Source organism: Aspergillus pseudodeflectus, assembly GCF_044049435.1.
Source record: "Aspergillus pseudodeflectus strain CBS 756.74 chromosome Unknown BJX68scaffold_41, whole genome shotgun sequence".
Classification (NCBI taxonomy): domain Eukaryota; kingdom Fungi; phylum Ascomycota; class Eurotiomycetes; order Eurotiales; family Aspergillaceae; genus Aspergillus; species Aspergillus pseudodeflectus.
The window spans coordinates 65,166-83,194 of NW_027263817.1; the positions used below are offsets into that span (position 1 = coordinate 65,166).

Sequence of the window (18,029 nt, forward strand, 5' to 3'; positions counted from 1 at the left end):
CCCGTACATGCAGCCTGCTTTCGCTATACATGCTCATTCCCCGTAGCTGCGTCGATGCGTTTGAGTCGCCCGATTTTCATCATAGGAATGTCAAGGGTGCGTAGCGTCCGTCGGAGCGATCCATCCACTCTAACAACAATATCGATCAGGTGCAAGCCTGACCGTCCAATAGTTGACATGCAGTACCCCTATACTGACGCCTTGGCGAACTCGACGGGAGTGAATATAACGGTTGTGCAGCGGGATTTTATCTGGGGCGATCATGGCTCGATTGGGGATCATGTTGCGCTCGTCAAGGACTATTGTCAGAGTTGTCATCCATGAGAGATGGACGGGGCGAATTGGGAGATCGAGACTTGGTCAAGGCCGCTGATATGCGATTCGAAATAGAAACCGTGAGGCGCAGCGACACTGCCTCCTGATCACCAGGCAACTCCATTTACAACGGAGTTATATAGGAATCCACGCCAACTTTGCTCGAAAATAAGCACAAGAAATTAAGTAGCCGAAATCGAAAACATGGTTGTTGCAGAAATCATCGAGAGGCTCAACATCAATGGTACGCCCACCCCACCCCACAAACCCCGCACAACTCAGACTGCTCCATACTGACAGCATCTGATCCAGGCCCCTTCGACCCCCTCGCCGTCAAAATCATGGCCGCAATCTACACGGGCCGCGCAGCGCGCAGCCTCTTCCAACCAGACCGCGTCTACGAAGAATTCACCGGATCCGCTGTAAGCGGGAGTCAGCCCGCCGCGCGCCTCATCGCAAACCTCTACTCAATCTACGAGCTCGCCTACGGGATGCTGATGATGCTCCTGCACGGACAGGGGGAGTATCGCGCGCTGACGATATTGATTGCGACCAGTGCGTTTATCCATGTGGGGTTTGCAGGCGTGGTGCTTTTGCGTGGGGTGCCGAGGGGGAAGGTCAATGCGCATTTGGCGATTGCGGGGTTGTTTGGGCTTTGGTGGTATTTTTGTCGCGAGGCGTTGGGGGGGAGGAGGGAGTATAAGTTTACTGTGGATTACGGCGCGGGGAAGTCGATGTGAAGGGTTGCATTCGTCGCAAGCTGGGCCCGGAGGACTCCAACTTGATTGCGAGATCAAGTCGAGTCAGGAATCAGGATGCGGATGCGGATGGCAGATGACGATGCATCGTGGGGGCCGAATTGAGGCCAGTGGCGTCGATAGCGCCAAAGGTTACGAGGTCCAAGGCGCGAGGCGCCGTCAAGCATTCCAAGCCTTCTCGGCAATCGGCACCAGATCTCTTCGTGAACTCTCTGTAAACTCTGTCCAACTCTCTCAGCGCTGGTGAATTAAGTCTCTGGTGAAGGGCTCATTCCACGGCAGCTCCGGCGAGTCTCAACTGCTTCTACTCTGAAACGTAGTCTTGACGGATGCATAGATGTAAGGATGCGTGCTCTCTCGTCGCTGTGTATTCCCTCTTTCGATCACTTCTTCTGTCGACGCGTCCTCAAACCACCAATCAACTAGCTCCTGCACTAGAAGCCTCACAGATGACCCCAGAATGTCCGAGTCAAGCATTGACTCGCGTCCACCACGCACGCAGGGCAAGATTGAATCAGCTCCTGCTGATCAATACTACCCTGGTTCAATCCTGTCGTGTCCTTCGGGTGCAAAACCTCCGCCAATGGAATAGGAAGCCTGCATTGAGCCACTACATTAGAGTGTGGTGCCAAGTATCATGCGACGGTCAGAACGAAACTCTACGGACTGTCCGTCGCCTTATATATCCCGCCAACCCCGGCTACCCCAGAGCAGGAACTGTTGTCTGCCACACTTTACGCATCATATTTCCACCTGCGGTGTCTCGACAAGATGCCCTATGTCAACGGAAACATCTACGTGATCACGACCATTGCGGTCATCGGCGGTGCCCTGTTTGGCTTCGACATTGCGTCCATGTCGGCCATGTACGTTCCCTCCCACCAATCCTGCCTTGCTGCATGACGCCGTCTCTAACAGCAGTATCTCAGCCTCGGCACCCAACAATACAAATGCTTCTTCAACCAAGGCGGCATCGACTCCGACGGCAAATGCGCCGGCCCAACATCCAGCACACAAGGCGGGATCTCCGCGTCCATGCCGGGTGGTTCGTTCCTCGGCGCGCTGTCATCTGGAATCATAACTGACACGTTCGGTCGGCGGCGTGCGATCCAGATCGGGGCTGTGATCTGGTGCATTGGGAGTGTTATCACCTGTGCTTCGTTTAGTATTGGACAGCTTGTTGTCGGGAGATTCATTAATGGGATCTCGGTGGGGATCTGCAGCGCGCAGGTTCCGGTCTATGTGGCCGAGTTGGCGCAGCCGAGTAAACGTGGGACGGTTGTTGGGGCGCAGCAGTGGGCTATCACCTGGGGTGTACGTTGTTCTCTCATACTACTTCTGTTGTGTTGTGTTGTGTTGTGTTTTGCTGACTCTTTGCTGGTAGATCCTGATCATGTTCTACATCTCCTACGGGAGCAGCTTCCTCTCGGGCTCCGCCGCCTGGCGCCTCCCCTGGGGCCTGCAAATGATCCCGGCCGTCTTCCTCTTCCTGGCCCTCTTCTTCCTCCCCGAGAGCCCCCGCTGGCTCGCGAAAAAGGGCCGGTGGGACGAATGCCACAGCACGCTCGCGCTCGTCCACGCAAAGGGAAACCTGCGCGACCCCTTTGTCCAGACCGAACTCGCCGAGATCCGCGCCATGTGCGATTTCGAAGAACACAACAAGGACGCAAGCTACCTCGACCTCTTCAAACCGGATATGATCAACCGCACGCACATTGGCATCTTCACACAGGTCTGGTCGCAGCTCACGGGGATGAACGTCATGATGCTGTACATCACGTACGTCTTTGGGATGGCGGGACTCAGCGGCAACGCGAACCTCGTCGCGAGTTCGATCCAGTACGTCATCAACGTGGTTATGACCATCTTCGCCCTGCTGTTTATCGACCGCTGGGGCCGCCGCACACCACTCCTCATCGGCTCAACCCTCATGATGACCTTCATGTTCGCAAACGCGGGCATCATGAAAATGTACGGCAAGCCCGCACCCCCGGGTGGAGTCGACTCTGTCGCCGAGGAATCCTGGGACCTGTCTGGCTCCCAATCCGCAGCGAAGGCGGTCATAGCCTGCACGTACCTCTTCGTCGCATCCTACGCACCAACCTGGGGCCCGGTCAGCTGGATCTATCCCCCCGAGCTGTTCCCCTTGCACCTGCGCGGCAAAGCCGTCGCCGTGACGACGAGCTCAAATTGGATCTTCAACTTCGCACTGAGCTACTTTGTGCCGCCGGCGTTTGAGAACATCAAGTGGAAGGTGTATCTCCTCTTTGGGGTCTTCTGTGCAGCGATGACGGTGCATGTGTACTTCTTCTTCCCGGAGACGGCGGGCAAGACGCTGGAAGATGTCGATGGGATGTTTGTGCGCGGGGAGAAGGCCTGGGAGACCCGGGTGCAGTATCGCGATATTCGGCTCGTCGAGCGCGGGGAAGCGGATAAGGGCGGGGAGATTCGGCGGCCGCAGACTCCGGCGCAGGGTGTGCTGGGTGCGCCGGTTAGCGAGGATGAGCACGATGGTAGTGTCGCTGGGGAGGCTGAGAGGCCAGGTGGGGACGAGGGGGTGGCGATTACTGACCTGGGTACCATCCGTAGTGCAGGTGTATGAACTGATCGGTACTGGGGACAGTTCTGCCCAATGCCTGTTCGATCAATGCGGGGGGTAAAGAATTTCCGAGCATAGTAGTATCTTTAAGTTGAGTTGGAAGGGAAAGCTGCGAGTATGCAATTTACGGATTCATATCGGGCTATGATCGACGACATTTCGATTCCTTATCCTCAAAATCAGAGACCTTTCCCCTACTGGACGATGGCGATTCCAAGAATGATCCCCTTGATTTCGGCCGCCGTGAACTCGTATAGCATCCACCAGGTGTACACCCGGAGAACTGCCAGGCGGTTGTTTATTACATCATCCTTCAGATAGGACATAGACTATCCACTGCGTCACCTCTTTCCGCTAGCCTTTCGTTACTAAATCTATCTCGAGCCCTTTGACGCGGATTGGCAGCTGCGACGCAGAGAATGCCCAAAAAAATGAAGCATCGTGACGTCCAGAGAAAGAAAGCATAAACCATGGACCATGAGTTCTATTTCCCATCTCACCGAATCGCGAGCAAGGAGAAAAAAGCGTATTCTCAACCACTGGGGCCGGTTCAGCCAATTAAGATTAATCGATGTCATCTTATATCCCCCTTGAGCTATGGGTAAAGTAGCTTGCTTGCACGGGCCGGTCCTGGCTAAGTAATTATACACAGATAGTCGGAAGTGACGTGACGTGATCCGGCACCAACACTGCGGATGATCGCAGTTGAAGTATATTCAGGCAGAACTTACTCGAGGAAGCTAGCGGTAGCGGTTCAGAGACGTTTATCGAAGGCGCGTTGCCTTTTTTTTCTTCACAAGCCGAGTACCCTACCTCATCGCGACCCGAACCTTTGCGCCCGCAAGGGTCGTCCTTGATGTCATGGCTTCACTACGGGAGCAGTTCTGCCGGATATGGTATCTTCATTTTCGGGTCTCCTTCAAAACTCGTCTATGACACCGTACCTGCACTAGAGCCTGCGTGGCATCCGTCCTGGAATTGTCGCGAGGCCAGGCAGTCCCGCATGTTCGTTTGACCGGGCGACGGGAAGAGGAGGAAACTACGAGGAGAACGAGGAGCGGAGTCGATTTCCGCGGCATGCCAGACGATGCAGGTTGGTTGGTTGACCGCAACCATGGCCCGCCGGCGTTAATCTTCGAATACGAACTCGGGCGCGAGATGGGATCGTACTGCTACTCGAATCATGCACTTCAAGGAACCCGTCATGGTCCCAAGTGACCCCTTCGTGACTTGACTGCCTACGTAATTACGGAGTGGCATGGCAAGACAGGGTTATTTAGAATAGACTTCGATTACTCGTGACGTGGTCGTCAACACCTAATAATGGCCATTAAGCATCTCAACGTAACATTGCGTTCCGTTTACGTAAACTATGTACATCCCCAGGAGATGACTGCAACTCTTCATCATCATATTACACACCACCACAAACTCTCGACAAGGACCCCAGGTCACTTGCCCAACTCCGCTCTATCAACTACGCAACTCAAGCATCGCGAACCTTGTCCAGCTCCGCAGCAGTGGGCTGGTTCCCACCAATGAACTTGGTCTTGGCCAGCATGTTCCACTTATCCTCATCGGTGTCGAGATGGCGGAAGCAGAACCAGAAGGCCGTGCCGCCGACGAGGGCAATGCAGGCGATGACGGTGTAGTTCCAGACGAGCAAGGGGTCGTCGGAGAGCGGGGTGAAGGCCTGGCCGATGGCGGCGGAGATGGCGCTCATGAACAGGTTGACGGACATGACGACGGACTTCATGTTGAGCGGGGCCTTGGAGAAGGCGTACTCGTAGGAGGTGACGTTGGTGAAGATCTCGGAGAGACCGATGAGGATGTAGGGGAGGCACTGGGCCCAGACGTTGATGGGGGCCGGGGCGCAGGGGGTGCCGTCGTCGAGGATCTTGTTGGCGTGCCAGCCGCAGGGGGACTTTTTGTAGATGTAGTACTGCATCACGGCGGAGGCGACCATGGACGCGCAGGACATGAAGAAGCCCGTGGTCATGCGCTTGATCGGGGTGAATGCGACGCCGATCTTGCGGAGACCCGGGTAGAGGAGGTTGTCGATGAGGGGGACCATGATGACGATGGAGATGGGGTTGAGGTTCTGGATGATGTCGTTGGGGACGCCGTGGAGTTCCATGGTTCCGGCCTGGATGGTGAGGTTGCCGGTCATTTGGTTGTAGGCGAGGAAGAAGACGGGGAGGAAGAGGAAGACCTTGCAGGCCATGAGACCGCGGCGGATCTCGTCGACCCAGGCGTCGTCATAGGTCAGCCAGCTGGGCCGCTGCTCGATGGGAACGTTGGACGGCTTGACGGTGTCCCAGTCGAAGTTGCGGATGCCGTTGGAGCGCTTCTTGCCGAACCAGACGACCTTGAAGAACTTGGAGAGGACGGAGCCGGTGGGCGGGGAGAGGCGGTAGCGCTTCTTGTTGGACCAGAGGACAAAGGGGGCGATGAGGAAGAGGACGGTGGGGATGAGGAAGGCGAGCCAGAAGCCGACGTACTTTTCGACGTAGACCATGGAGATCTGACCGCCGAGGGAGCCGACGTTGATGAAGAAGTAGTACCATAGGAAGATGCGGCTGTTGGTGATGGCGGGGTCGACGATGACGCGCTCCCCGTTTTGGACCTCGACGCGGATCTGGTCGTCCTCGTTTTGTTCAGCGAGCAAGGGGGCCACGCAGGCCTTGAAGAAACCACTGCCGACGCAGAGGGTGAGGAAGCCAATGACAAAGGCAGCGAGGGCAGAGTCGGCCTTGACAATGACGCTGGGGGCGGACGAGGCGACGAGGACAGTATGCGCAACGGTACAGATACCAATGGCCAGATGCAGAGTCCAGTAACGGCCCCATCGCGCATCAGCAATCCAGGCACCCATGAGCGGGGTCAGGTAAGCGAAGAACTGGTTGGTCAAGCTGATTCCCTGGGCGGCCTTGGGGCCCAGTCCCAGCGCACCGGGGAGGCCGTCGGGGGCAGAGCCCGTGGTGGAGCCCGGAGGCAGCGGGCGGTTGACAAAGTTGGTGTACAGGACGGCGGACCCATAGTATGAGAAACGCTCGCACAGCTCGACAAAGGCAATCGTCCACATGATCCAGGGGATTTTTCCCGACACGCGGCGCAGGCTGTTGAGCTCCTCGTCGGTGGGCTTCTCGATCGACTTGGTCGAGGTGCCCTCGAGGACCTCGCTGTCCTGGACCGAGGGCGCCTTGAGGATTTCCTTTTCGGCCCCGACAGGCTCGATGCCTGGGGCGTCGTGCGCGACGGCGATGTCGTTGTGGGCGGCCATCATACGGAGGTGAGGAGGATGATCGAGGATGGAATGAGAAAACCCTGCACCGTGGGCAGAACAGAAGGGATCAGCGAGGTTTAAAAGTGTCGCAGCCTGTGTGAAGCGATAAGGGGGGCGTGCTCAATTGGCCGGGGTGGGCGATGTAACCCAGGGACATCCGAGGGATCTTGCGATATTAGGCGTGATTGCAACATGCTGTCGGGACAAGCGAGGAGCCAATGACAGCCAACGGACTTGGCCTGCTTGGCTGCTTCATAGTTACATCGCTCAAGCCACCAGCGCTGCGCCAAGTGCCCGTCGGCTGAAGCCGCCCCTGCACGCGTGCCTCCTGCCCAGGTTTGCCAATATCCTTATCACGGCTTGACTTGCCAAGGGGAATGTATATCCAATTGGCAGGATAATATCAGTATCTACAAGGTGTATCTACAAAATATCCCCCTCCAGCTAAGCAACGGCTTGTCGCCACGCAGCTGCCAGCATGCAGAGTGGCCTGGGCGTCGGGCCAATAAGCTCTTCTTGGAATCTTCCGCCAGCCTTGGCGCAATCAGCCTGTCCAGTGTCGTGATCTCTCCCCGTATATCATGTCTCGGATACCGCCGGCCTCACTGCAACGTGGCTGCCAATGCTGGTTAGCAAAGCGGATACAGTCGGGGAAGCACGCGAGATAAGACTATCTTGACGAGATAAGTCTCAGACTAGACAGGGATTCTATCAACAAGTACCAAAGCGTCTGGTATACGCATACGGAAAGACCGTCGAAAGTGATCAGACACAAAGACTGCTCCAAACTGCCAATGTTGGACCAGAAGATCACATTGTTAATGCCAACCCTTGGACTGTCTCGTGCCCACGGCTCAGCAATGCTGCGAGTCGAGAATGAGCTTGGCGGTTTCGGGCTGTGGGGCGAAGAGCCTATTCGCTTAATGTCTGCGCAGGAATTGCATTCACCACGAGTGGTCTACCCCGACGAACGTGTGGCAATCTATTTAAGTTTGACTGCAGCAAGGTTGATGCGACCTCATTCTGTACTAACTGTTAAACAGGAAGTTGGGTTTAACCTCGTATCTCCAACCTTTGGGGTGCTGGCAACCGGGGGTGGACCCACAACTGGCGAGTCGACCATGATCAAGTGGAGTCGCATCCAGGTCCAGAGAGCAGACCAACAGGAGATTTTGCTGGCATAATGAAAACCCAAATGGATCAATCATGTCTTCTGAAATCTCGCACAACGACTGATTTCCAATCCGAATTCTCCAAGATCCAACCTCGCCACGAGTCCGGCGGCTGCGGGGTGTTGGTGTCGTGGCAAACACTGAACAGCAATCAGATTCGTGCATTCAGGATCCACAGCCGGTGCTTCGGGGCATCTTCCCAAGTCAGCCTTTCGTCCTGGACCAGTGCGACCTGCCAAGCCTCGCGACTTGGAAAGGACCTGATATCTGTTCAGTTCTCCCGCCTGTTCGAGAGCATCCAACAAAGGATCGTATCACGCTGGCTGATTTGTAAATGGCCTTACCATCGTAAGTTCTGCCAAGACAAAATGTTAAGCGAAGTTGGAAAAAGATGCCCTATCGCTGGACTTTGGAACTTGGAAAGACATCACGCGGTACTGTTGATGGTCTCACTTTTGCGACGATCAAGAAACTCTTCCTCCGAAAATCGAAAGTCTGAACCCTCGCACAGGCCATGGTATACTCCGGGCTCTGTACTCCATACTCTTCGCCCCCAATGGTATTTCCATCTAGCCTCGGCCTCCTGCAGGGTGGCGGAAAAGTCCGCACAGACGCCGCCCCAAAAAGTTTCCCTACGCCTTCCAAACTTCCACACCAACCGTGGACTAAACTTTTCCTGCAGGTCAGGCCGCCGACCTGTCAGATTGTCAGTTCTGAACTTCTCTCTGGGTTTCCAAGTGGGCCAAACCCATTTTTGGCCCCAGCGTCTATCTAGAATAGGAGGTGGATTCTCGGCTGATAAGGTCTTTATTGAGTGGAACCAAGAATAATTAACAATGACTCGAGTGCTGAGAATGAAATTCGGAAACTTAGACAAGATCCAACAGTCAGCGATGTGATGAATTTCGACTCATGATGCTGGCGCCTTTCAGCGTCAGACCACACCACGCTTGGGATGCCGAAGCAAAAGACGATATTGCACCCTCTGAATCGTGAGATATCCTCGGATATATGGGTAGGGTGACATTGATTTCTGCACGCCATTTCGAAGGCGAATTGTCAATTGCGCAGTGAGAGGCGATGGCGAGGTAAGCAGGCAATCTATAGTACGCAGGCAAATCGTACCATTTGATGTGGTTAGCGACGGAGATTGCCTGCTTGTCACTTGACGACTCTCTAGCATGAATTGTCTTTTCAGTATATCAGTGTCGGGGGCTCCTTTGGTGGTGGGCTCGGCGCCTGAGACGCGTACTCGACACTCTACTAATCCAATATTGTCTTCCATGCTCGTTATCCACGACCACAGTGATTGTCTCCAGATCTCTGTCGCATAGCCTCTGTTACCGAGTTTCTCGCCGGATCACCCGCCTATGCAATATCAGCATCCCGAGGCACATTGCGACAAGCGCTGCGATATCCCGAGTTCCAGACGCGATCCGGCAGGGCTCTCCGCAGTAGTTTGTGGTGTCAGTCAAAAGCAAGACCCCAGTCGCAGTCATAGCAGGATAATGTAAATCAACACCAGAGCAACCGCGCGAAACCATGCGCCTACCCCAGATATACCTGGGCATCTTTGCGGCGCAACACCCCCTCACTCTGCTTTCACCGTCGCACGTCATTGTATGCCCCGGCGCTTAGCGTAAGCAGGATTGGTTCACACCGGGCAAAATTATAATGGATTAAATACCCTCGTGACGGTGAAGCCCATGGCCAGGATGTTTGTTCGTGGAGGGGAGGTTGTTATAGAGGTCGACACGACAAGCGCGGGGGGCTCCTTCGTCCCTTCCCTAGTAGTACTTCGTATCCGCTTGCACCGATCTGTGCCGATTCATTCGGTTGGTGATAGATTCGCGGGAACCTCTTCGCCACGCCCCTACCCATCATCCTTATGATCATCCCCACCGCCACGGGGCAGGTTATTAAGGGTCACTCCTGTCTGTATCTCTTTACCTGTGCTTTACAGCACTAGTTCCCCCTTCATACTTGGATGTGGGGAAGGACGTTGTTGCTATTGATGCATTGCATTACTAAACCCCCGCGGCACCCCTGGCTGTCAAACCCTTAAAAAACACCAGCTGCTGTATCAGGACGACGCAAGCTAGCTAGCCATGTGCTTGAAAGGCTTTATATTCATTTAAGCGACAGATATCAGCCGCATGCAGAGTGGCTAGCAGTGGACTCCTTGTCGTCAGTACCTAGCATGGGGAGGGCCAAACAAGATCAACTTGGTGGGTACGGCTCCCAGCTCGCACCGCCAGAAAAGGGCGCCAAAAAAATCACATTCTCTATGTTTGTCGAGGAGGTTGGGCTGGTATCGGGCTGGTCGCCGCGTGTGGAAATCGAGGACATCCGATATATATTACGGGTAGGTATTGATTAGTCGCCCTCGGAGTAAGCGCTTTCAAATTGTGGGACGCAGTGGATCCATACACTGGTCTATCTTGAATAGAGCTGCGAATCCCACCATCCGGTATAGCCAGTGTGGCTGGTGCTAGCACTGGGTCATGCCTTCTCAGTGAACGCCGTGGAATGGTTATAGTACTATTCTCCCTCTTATCAGTCGCCGGGGAATCAACTGCGTCTGAGAAAAGGCACTTGGCCCCAAACGAATATAGGTGGTTGACCGACCCAAAGTATACGGTCGAAAAATATATATCCTAAGCTCTACTGATGTTTCTGCCTGCCCTCCAATAGTCGCCTCAATAAAAAGTCCGAAAAAGAAGCAATTGGCAAGATGCGGCGCCAGACATGCTCTGAGGTATTGAGCTATCTGGTTACTTGAAGGCTGTTAGGTATGCTTCATTGACGGACAAGTAATCGCGATCAACGCAACAACTCCGGCGGGGTTTCGTGTGGGCCAATTATACGAGGATTTGGAGAGGGCTTCGTGATAGACAGTCCTATTCAACCACGCGAGAAACCTCAATGGGATCAGAGCTGTATCCAACGTCGGAACTCCCTCGGCGGAAACGAGGGTTCTGATACCTGGGCAGCGACACTCTGTAGCGTAGATGGGTTCAAACTGCTGAACCAAACGAAACCTGCCACGAGACACCTCAAGGACTATCTTCATCCCCACCAGCTTCACTACCTAGGATTCCACCACCGCATCTCGCGCCAGTGCCTAAGCCCACAACTGGGTGTCTACGCGATACCATTCTGCACGTTATCCTAATCCGGCTCATCATTCCTCACAAGGCGAGTCTCTCGGCGAGTGCAATGGATATATAGTTCCAAGCGGCTCTCGGGATGAAGTCGTCTGTCCAAAGGTTAAGGCTGACTGACTTTTCCATTGGTCAGCCCATCCTCTTGCACACCTCCGAAATCAAACCAGCTCGCCATCTAAATCTCAGACGATCAATCAGATATACTAGGCTGGGATGCACTCATGACGATCGGATACTAGTAAGATGAATACCCAGCGCTAATATACAGCACTATAATCGTCGAGCAACATCACCCTCCACTAAACCGCTAGCTACGCTTAAGCTCCCCCGGAGAACCCTGGATATACAAGTCAGTCGCCTCGAAAAATGGCGGAAGGGAAGGAACACCATAGCACTAAGAATGAGTCTCCGACTCGCCAAGCTGAAGCTCCCGAAAGACCGATTCCAGTCTCTCTAGCTCTCCGATCACGTCACGGTAAAATGCCTTCTGAAGAGCAGGGCTCTTGAAGTCGCTATCATGGCCAAAGTCACAGTGCAGGCATTTTCTCACAATGTTCTTAAACGTCTGGCTGATCTTGGAATTGCTCCCTTCTGCCAGACGATGAGCAGTAAAATAGTCAGCGAAGGCTGGCGTTTGTCCCCGAGTTAGATCGATTGGCTTCTGGAGATCCCGAATAGGGGCCTGATAGGCGAGCTCTAGGAGCATGATGCCCAAGCCAAAGAGAACTGAATTGCGAATGATACGGTCGTATTCGGATGACACGGACGTTGAATCGGTCGACGAACCCACGGCATTGATGGAAGTGCTCATGTATGGCACGGCATCTATACCCTGCTCAAGAAGTTCGTGGCTTTCACCAAAGAACAAGATATCGCCGCTGCACCCACGGCCTATCAAGCCAGGGCGTGGCATGATAGTAAAGAACAGCAGTCGCCAAATGTTTGGAGAGCCGGACGCGCTCATAGAGGCCGAGAGAGTTTGTTGAGTCGCCGCTTGACAGCAGAAGCAATTGCGACAAAGATATGGGAGTGCTGGCTTTTCTGTTCCCCATATACAGTAAATGCCGGGACGACTGTGTGGCTCCAAGCTGGCCAATACAGTCCCCAGATTTCAATGGGCGCTGTCTAGAGAGCCTTTCAACAATTGTACATAGATTCCTCTGCAAATAGAGGTCTGGAATGGCCCTGAGAACCTCCGCTGTAAGATCCGGCACTGGAGGACCGGGCAACGCAGTATGGAATCTAACACGCTTTGGCGTTTTGAGAGTTTCTGCCAATGGGCCTCGATAAACTTCCCTATACCTTTTGAAGGTTGACGCTTCTGGGGATGAGGAATGAAGATCGTAGCGAGTGCTTTTCTCAATTGGCTCCATTATAGATTCGACATTAACCCAGATGGTCCTCGGTGAATTGTTTTCCTTGATATTTTTCGGACCATGAATGGCGAGGTCGAATCGAACTTGACTGGATGTTCCACCGAGTGTTGGTTGAAGAGACAAATCCGCATCGTGAGCTGCATGGGAATTGCAAGCTACGCCCAGGACATTGTAGAGGTTGCGAGCCGCTTCCTGGACAGTACGGAAGTGTCCGAATTCAAGTGGGATTTTCATTTCTTTCTGAGTTGGCGGTGTATCAAGATGCCGAGCCTCTCCGCGGGGTACCACAAAGGATGCGAACACCCCAATCAAGGACTTCAAGTCCTCCAACGCGTCCTGGAAAGACAGATAGCCTAGTTAACCGACTAAACTTCATTACCGGATTTTGGAACAAGTCTTACCTTAAATGGTTGCAAGGCTGCCCTCTGAGAGACTGCAAATGTGTTACTAGAGACGGTGGTAGCCATCAACGCCAAGTCCTGAAGTTTTGCCTGAATGGCTAGACCAACTTCCAGGCATACGCTGTATGATGGGCCGAGATGGTTGATCAAGCCCTGAGCCGTCAATGTGTCATTCCATATAGGGTGATGTGGATCTTTGATGATATCAGGCCCGATGTCGAAAAGTTTCGAGGCATCTGTCACCATGGTATGCACATTACTGGAGAAAACTACACGCTGAGTCCTCAGTGTGGTCTTGACATTTATATCGCGTGGCAACTGCTTGCGGTACTGCTTGATACATTCCTGTGCGAATTGAAAGGCGGCATCGATTTTTGGAAAAACTAGTACAAAAGTTAGTTTTCCGTAGGGACGATAGGCGCCTTCAACAGTGAGTACCTGATACCAATGTAAGTTCGTTGCCTGTTTGCCCATACTCTGTGCGAATGCAACTGCCGCAGGCCGGAGATTCGTAGGAGCAGGCATCGAAGTGAGGTTGGACTTTACCATTCAGGCCATTTGAATTCTGTAGGAAGGGCGTATCAACTCTTGTAGGTCCGTCCTCGTGCCGCGAGCTATTAGATAAATCTATAGCAGATATGAGCGCTGATGTCAACCAACTGGCGCAAATATGTAAAGGATATACCTTGAATCGGAACTGGAAGCGGGTAAGAATAGTCACTGGCCGTCCACTCTTCAAGCAATGCTTTCATGCAAGCAGCAGCAGTTCCAGCCGCAAAATTCTGCCACACTTTATCCTTGTGGCTGTCAGCGTAGTCGCTGGCTCCCTTGACGACTATACAAGGGAGATTATTGCAAATGCCAGAACCTTCCATTTCGAATGCGAGGACATGCTCAAGTGCGACGATTCGGTCTCGCTCTTCTGCAGACTTCATAACGCAGTCTCCAGAAGCAATCCGCCCGATATGAACATTGAAATCTTGATGATTCGCCTGAGTAGGTTGTTTGGGGTTACTGGGCAAGCCGCGTGAACGCGCAATCAGTTTGCTAGGATCACAGCCAAGAGATTCACAGGTGGCTTCTTGGGCTTTTTTACACGCTTTGTCTTTGCTGCACCGTCTACAGCGGGAAGGCTTGTGATGCTTGTGGTGGTAGTCTGGGTGAAACAGGCGATCCTGGCTTGGGCGAGTGTAGTTCTGGTCGCAATCTTGTAAAAGTGCGAAGTGACGACGGGCCCCGAGAAGAAGCTTCTCACTCCCCCTCCGGGTTCCTACCTTCCGTATAAAGGCCTGTACTTCCGCATTGGCCTTGCTGATGGTGTCGGTTCTCATCTCCAAGCCAGTTGGATATCTCCTGCCATGATCGTAGCCCACGATCTCGTCGCCAATAATAACGTCTCCGAGGTAAATTCCATGTTCGGTTGCTGTAGGAACTGCACCGCAAATCCCAACTATTATCGCAAGCCTAATACGGTCAAAGCTCGAGCGAAAACTTGCCGACACGCTTGATGCGTGGCCTTTGCCCATGCCAGGCATGTACACCAACACCACATTATGATCCCCAATCGTCCCGAATCGGTACGCGTTCGGGTCGCCCTGTGCCTTCCCATATCGAGCACCGCCATCATCCCAGAAGTGATCAAATAATCCCTCCACGGCATCAGCCTCCAACTGCAACGCGCAAATGACTGCAACTTGAAAGTCACCTCGGTGTCTCGGCTTGGCGGGCATCTTGATGTTGCAATGGTGCTTAGGCTGTTCTAAAGACATAAAAGAACGACATCGATGACTGTGTCCAGACGATAATGAGGAGAAAACTAGTGCCGATGGTTGCGGCGGGGTCAAGAAAGCTGGGCGTAAGCTGACAGGATATCTACATCTTATTGGCAAGCCATGCGTCACATGGACGAGTCACATGACATGTGCTTGCTGTTTCTACCCCGCCGGGCGCTAGCACGAGTCTTGGGCATTGTCGGGCCAGGACAGGACTCGAATGGATACCAACAACAGGATGTCCACCACACCCGTGCTCCAAGCTGTCCATGAGTGGATCACATCCAGCACGTCTACTGGTTCGGTCTCAACTATACTCAATCCTAATCTTGGATACATCGAGGCTTTCTACCAAACGTGCTTAGTTATTTTCGGGGAGCTATGGACAAGTCATCTGAAAAAGCAGCCTCGCAGTCCGCGAAAAACAGCCATGAAAAATAGCATCGCGCAACTCCGACTCTGGATCGAGAATTTCGAACCATTTTGCATGGACACGGTTCTGGAGCAGACAGGCGACCTGAAAATTAGTGTGGTTGAGAACCTCTGCGAGATCGGCCGGATACTGCTTAGAATCCAGAAAGAAAATGTGACAAGCCCTATTCCTCAAGAACAGAAGGGGCCGAGACAGCTGCTAGCGAACGAACTGGAAATCCTCATTGAGAAGGGGACAATACTCCTTTCTAACGAAGGCATATATAGTTCCTCATCGGACGGATCTTCCTCAGATGAGTCCCAGCCCGACGTTTCTCAGTTGAACCATAACTTTTACGGACGGCTACATAGCCATATCAGCTGCCTGATGGACCTGTCACCAGTCATCGAACGGCAGCTGAATTCTCTACAGAGCAGGTCGTATGATCCAGAGCTCCGCCTTTTTAGTTCTTTCCACCTATCTGAAGTTGCGCAACCTCTCGCCATGCGTATTAGGGACCGGTATGTCCTTTCGCCTATGGTATTTCTTCAGCTGACACTAGGCGCAGGTTTGCCAAGGCTCCGAACTCTCTTGTTGAGAGGTTGGCAAACGCGAACTGGGAAGGATTGATACGAATCAGGAGAGTGCTTGACCACATATCTACAGCACCGGATCAAGAGGACACCCGCAGTGTCTTCAAGCCGTTTTCATTGTTTCATGATTCGGGCTTGGGGACAACAAACCCTACCCGGTCAAATTACGCACCCACCATGGTCTCCCATACCTCCTTCCTTTCGACTACCGGAGACGAGATGAAAGGACGCCCGAGGGTACCACCTCTTCCTCAAGAGGGTGAAAACGGCCGCCCATTTCAATGCCCCTACTGTGGAAAACTGGTATCTTTGCGGAATCGTATCCAGTGGAAGTGAGTCCCTAGGCATCTACCTCGGTTAGCAGAGATCGTGTGCTGATAAAACAGGATGCATGTGTTTTCTGATTTGCAGTCATATATCTGCACCCAGCCAGACTGCAAAGATGCTCTCAAGACCTTCAGAAGCCGAAGGGACTGGGCTGATCACGAGTTTATTCACCATTTCTCCCGTATTCAGTATCGTTGTTTTACATGCAACGCAACTAGAGACACTGAAGGTGTTTTTCTGGAACATGTGATCACAACACATGGGATTACTTGGAGTGAACATCGCTTAAGAGCGGCTCTTTCGGAGGCAAAGGAGACCATTTGCAGCACGGATTGTGAAACCTACCGGTGTGAATTATGCTTGCAAGACGATTTGAACACAAGAAAGGCATACACAACCCATGTGGGCCAACATCTGGAGGAAATCTCGTTGGCATGCCTTCCGAGGGATGACTCCAGTGAGGCAGACTCTGATTCCGTCAACATTGACAATGCCGCCGCTTCCTTGAACTTCAAGGCAGGTGAAACAAGGCCAGGAGAAAGCTCCAAATGCGAGCCAATTGCGCCATTGGAAGACACTTCGGAATTAACCCCACCCAGACCATCAACAGCGCCAGACAATGGTTCACATCCTGCAGAGATGCAGAGTCAGTATGGCGTGGGGCAGCCAACACAGGCGGCTCCAGCAATACCCCAAGCAACTCCGGTTACGCGTAATAGCTCTCCTGGTGCACCCCCTATCTCCGCAAGCTCTTCAGGCTTATCAACAGCCCAAACACCTGTGACGAACGAGGCAATGAGGGGAACACCACATATGGGTATGGATATTACTCTTACGCCCCAACAGCAACAACAGTTTTTGTCGCAAAGGCGGGAGTTACTCGCTCAGCATGGGATAAGTGCCAGCCCTCTTACTCCTCAACAGTTTGCACAGCTGCAAGCAAACATGCGTGCACAGCAAAACATTCAAAACCACCAACTACAAGTCATGCAGCAGCAGCCGCCACAGCAGCTAAATCCTCGATCTCAGGAACAAAAATCTCCAAACCCCGAGGCATACCAAGCTCATTTGATGCGCGCGCAAGTTGAACAAATGGAAATGGCCCGCCAGCAGCAAGAGACACAAAGGTTTCAAAACAGCATTCCTACGAACGCCGAGCATCAGCAGCAGATGCCAGTAGCACCAGTTCAAGCAAATAGTAATCAAAATCAGCAAGATCTGCTGCATCCGCAAAGCACGTCAGGCATGCAGCCGAGAATAGCTGCCACCCAGCGGTACACTCAACTTTATCAGCAGAGATTACTACGACTAAGGCAGGATATGGCAACCCGTCTAATGCATCAGTATGGGCCGCCTATACAATACCCGCCCCAGGTTGCAGAGGAATACGTTACTGGGCTTGAACAAGCGGCTAAGCAGTATGTACGAGATATTATGCAGCGAGATCGTGCCCATATAGCTGCTATCCAGCAGCGACAAGGCCAGCAAGCTGCTCATACGCAGACAGCACAACAACAGCAAGATGATCCGATATAGAGTAGGATATGCAGGTAGGGTTTCATTTGACAATGATAACTCTTGACCTGGAAGAATGGCAATATCTTCTTTACGTGATCTTTCTTTTCCTGCACCTGCACCTTGGTCCAAGGCAATGTGAATGACAAGGGCGTGTATCGTCGTATTTTTCACAAACCTCCACCAAAAGCTCAAGCCCCCGTCATCCCGAGTCCCAAATCCAATCCTCATACGACCTACTTCCTGCACAGCGTTCGGAGCACCTGCCCTTCCATCACTTAGTTAATCCGTAAGCGAAAACATTGGGAGCTACAGGTCTGGTAAAAGGAAACGGGG

The 18,029-nt window shown here is 53.0% G+C and overlaps 7 protein-coding genes across 7 annotated transcripts in view; 5 read left to right on the forward strand and 2 right to left on the reverse strand.

Moving 5' to 3' along the window:
- Positions 1 to 519: 519 nt before the first annotated feature.
- Positions 520 to 1,055, forward strand: BJX68DRAFT_269634 (DUF4267 domain-containing protein; the record flags this gene model as incomplete). Its single annotated transcript, XM_071046401.1, has 2 exons — positions 520 to 559; positions 628 to 1,055. The coding sequence occupies 2 exons, from the start codon at positions 520 to 522 to the stop codon at positions 1,053 to 1,055; spliced, it is 468 nt and encodes a 155-aa protein (XP_070896096.1).
- A 789-nt stretch (positions 1,056 to 1,844) lies between these two features.
- BJX68DRAFT_257106 (sugar porter family MFS transporter) lies at positions 1,845 to 3,675 on the forward strand (the record flags this gene model as incomplete). Its single annotated transcript, XM_071043283.1, has 3 exons — positions 1,845 to 1,939; positions 2,003 to 2,387; positions 2,458 to 3,675. The coding sequence occupies 3 exons, from the start codon at positions 1,845 to 1,847 to the stop codon at positions 3,673 to 3,675; spliced, it is 1,698 nt and encodes a 565-aa protein (XP_070896097.1).
- A 1,483-nt stretch (positions 3,676 to 5,158) lies between these two features.
- Positions 5,159 to 6,955, reverse strand: BJX68DRAFT_257107 (POT family-domain-containing protein; the record flags this gene model as incomplete). The annotated part of the gene is made up of 2 exons (XM_071043284.1): positions 5,159 to 6,826; positions 6,866 to 6,955. The coding sequence occupies 2 exons, from the start codon at positions 6,953 to 6,955 to the stop codon at positions 5,159 to 5,161; spliced, it is 1,758 nt and encodes a 585-aa protein (XP_070896098.1).
- An 877-nt stretch (positions 6,956 to 7,832) lies between these two features.
- Positions 7,833 to 9,298, forward strand: BJX68DRAFT_148286 (uncharacterized protein). Its single transcript, XM_071036623.1, has 3 exons — positions 7,833 to 7,932; positions 8,002 to 8,933; positions 9,004 to 9,298. Exons 2-3 carry the CDS (start codon positions 8,142 to 8,144, stop codon positions 9,124 to 9,126), a joined length of 915 nt encoding a protein of 304 aa, XP_070896099.1. The 5' UTR covers positions 7,833 to 7,932; positions 8,002 to 8,141; the 3' UTR covers positions 9,127 to 9,298.
- A 2,393-nt stretch (positions 9,299 to 11,691) lies between these two features.
- BJX68DRAFT_269637 (5'-methylthioadenosine/S-adenosylhomocysteine nucleosidase family protein) lies at positions 11,692 to 14,804 on the reverse strand (the record flags this gene model as incomplete). The annotated part of the gene is made up of 5 exons (XM_071046402.1): positions 11,692 to 12,129; positions 12,182 to 13,009; positions 13,075 to 13,457; positions 13,513 to 13,701; positions 13,760 to 14,804. 5 exons carry the CDS (start codon positions 14,802 to 14,804, stop codon positions 11,692 to 11,694), a joined length of 2,883 nt encoding a protein of 960 aa, XP_070896100.1.
- A 249-nt stretch (positions 14,805 to 15,053) lies between these two features.
- BJX68DRAFT_242960 (uncharacterized protein) lies at positions 15,054 to 17,774 on the forward strand. Its single transcript, XM_071041076.1, has 3 exons — positions 15,054 to 15,779; positions 15,827 to 16,183; positions 16,238 to 17,774. Exons 1-3 carry the CDS (start codon positions 15,067 to 15,069, stop codon positions 17,712 to 17,714), a joined length of 2,547 nt encoding a protein of 848 aa, XP_070896101.1. The 5' UTR covers positions 15,054 to 15,066; the 3' UTR covers positions 17,715 to 17,774.
- Positions 17,775 to 17,843: 69 nt separating this feature from the next.
- BJX68DRAFT_242961 (uncharacterized protein) overlaps positions 17,844 to 18,029 on the forward strand; it is a 568-nt gene continuing 382 nt past the window's right edge. Inside the window, exon 1 of the mRNA XM_071041077.1 lies at positions 17,844 to 17,956. The gene's annotated coding sequence lies outside the window, so the exon portion shown is untranslated. The remainder of the gene's footprint in view (positions 17,957 to 18,029) is intronic.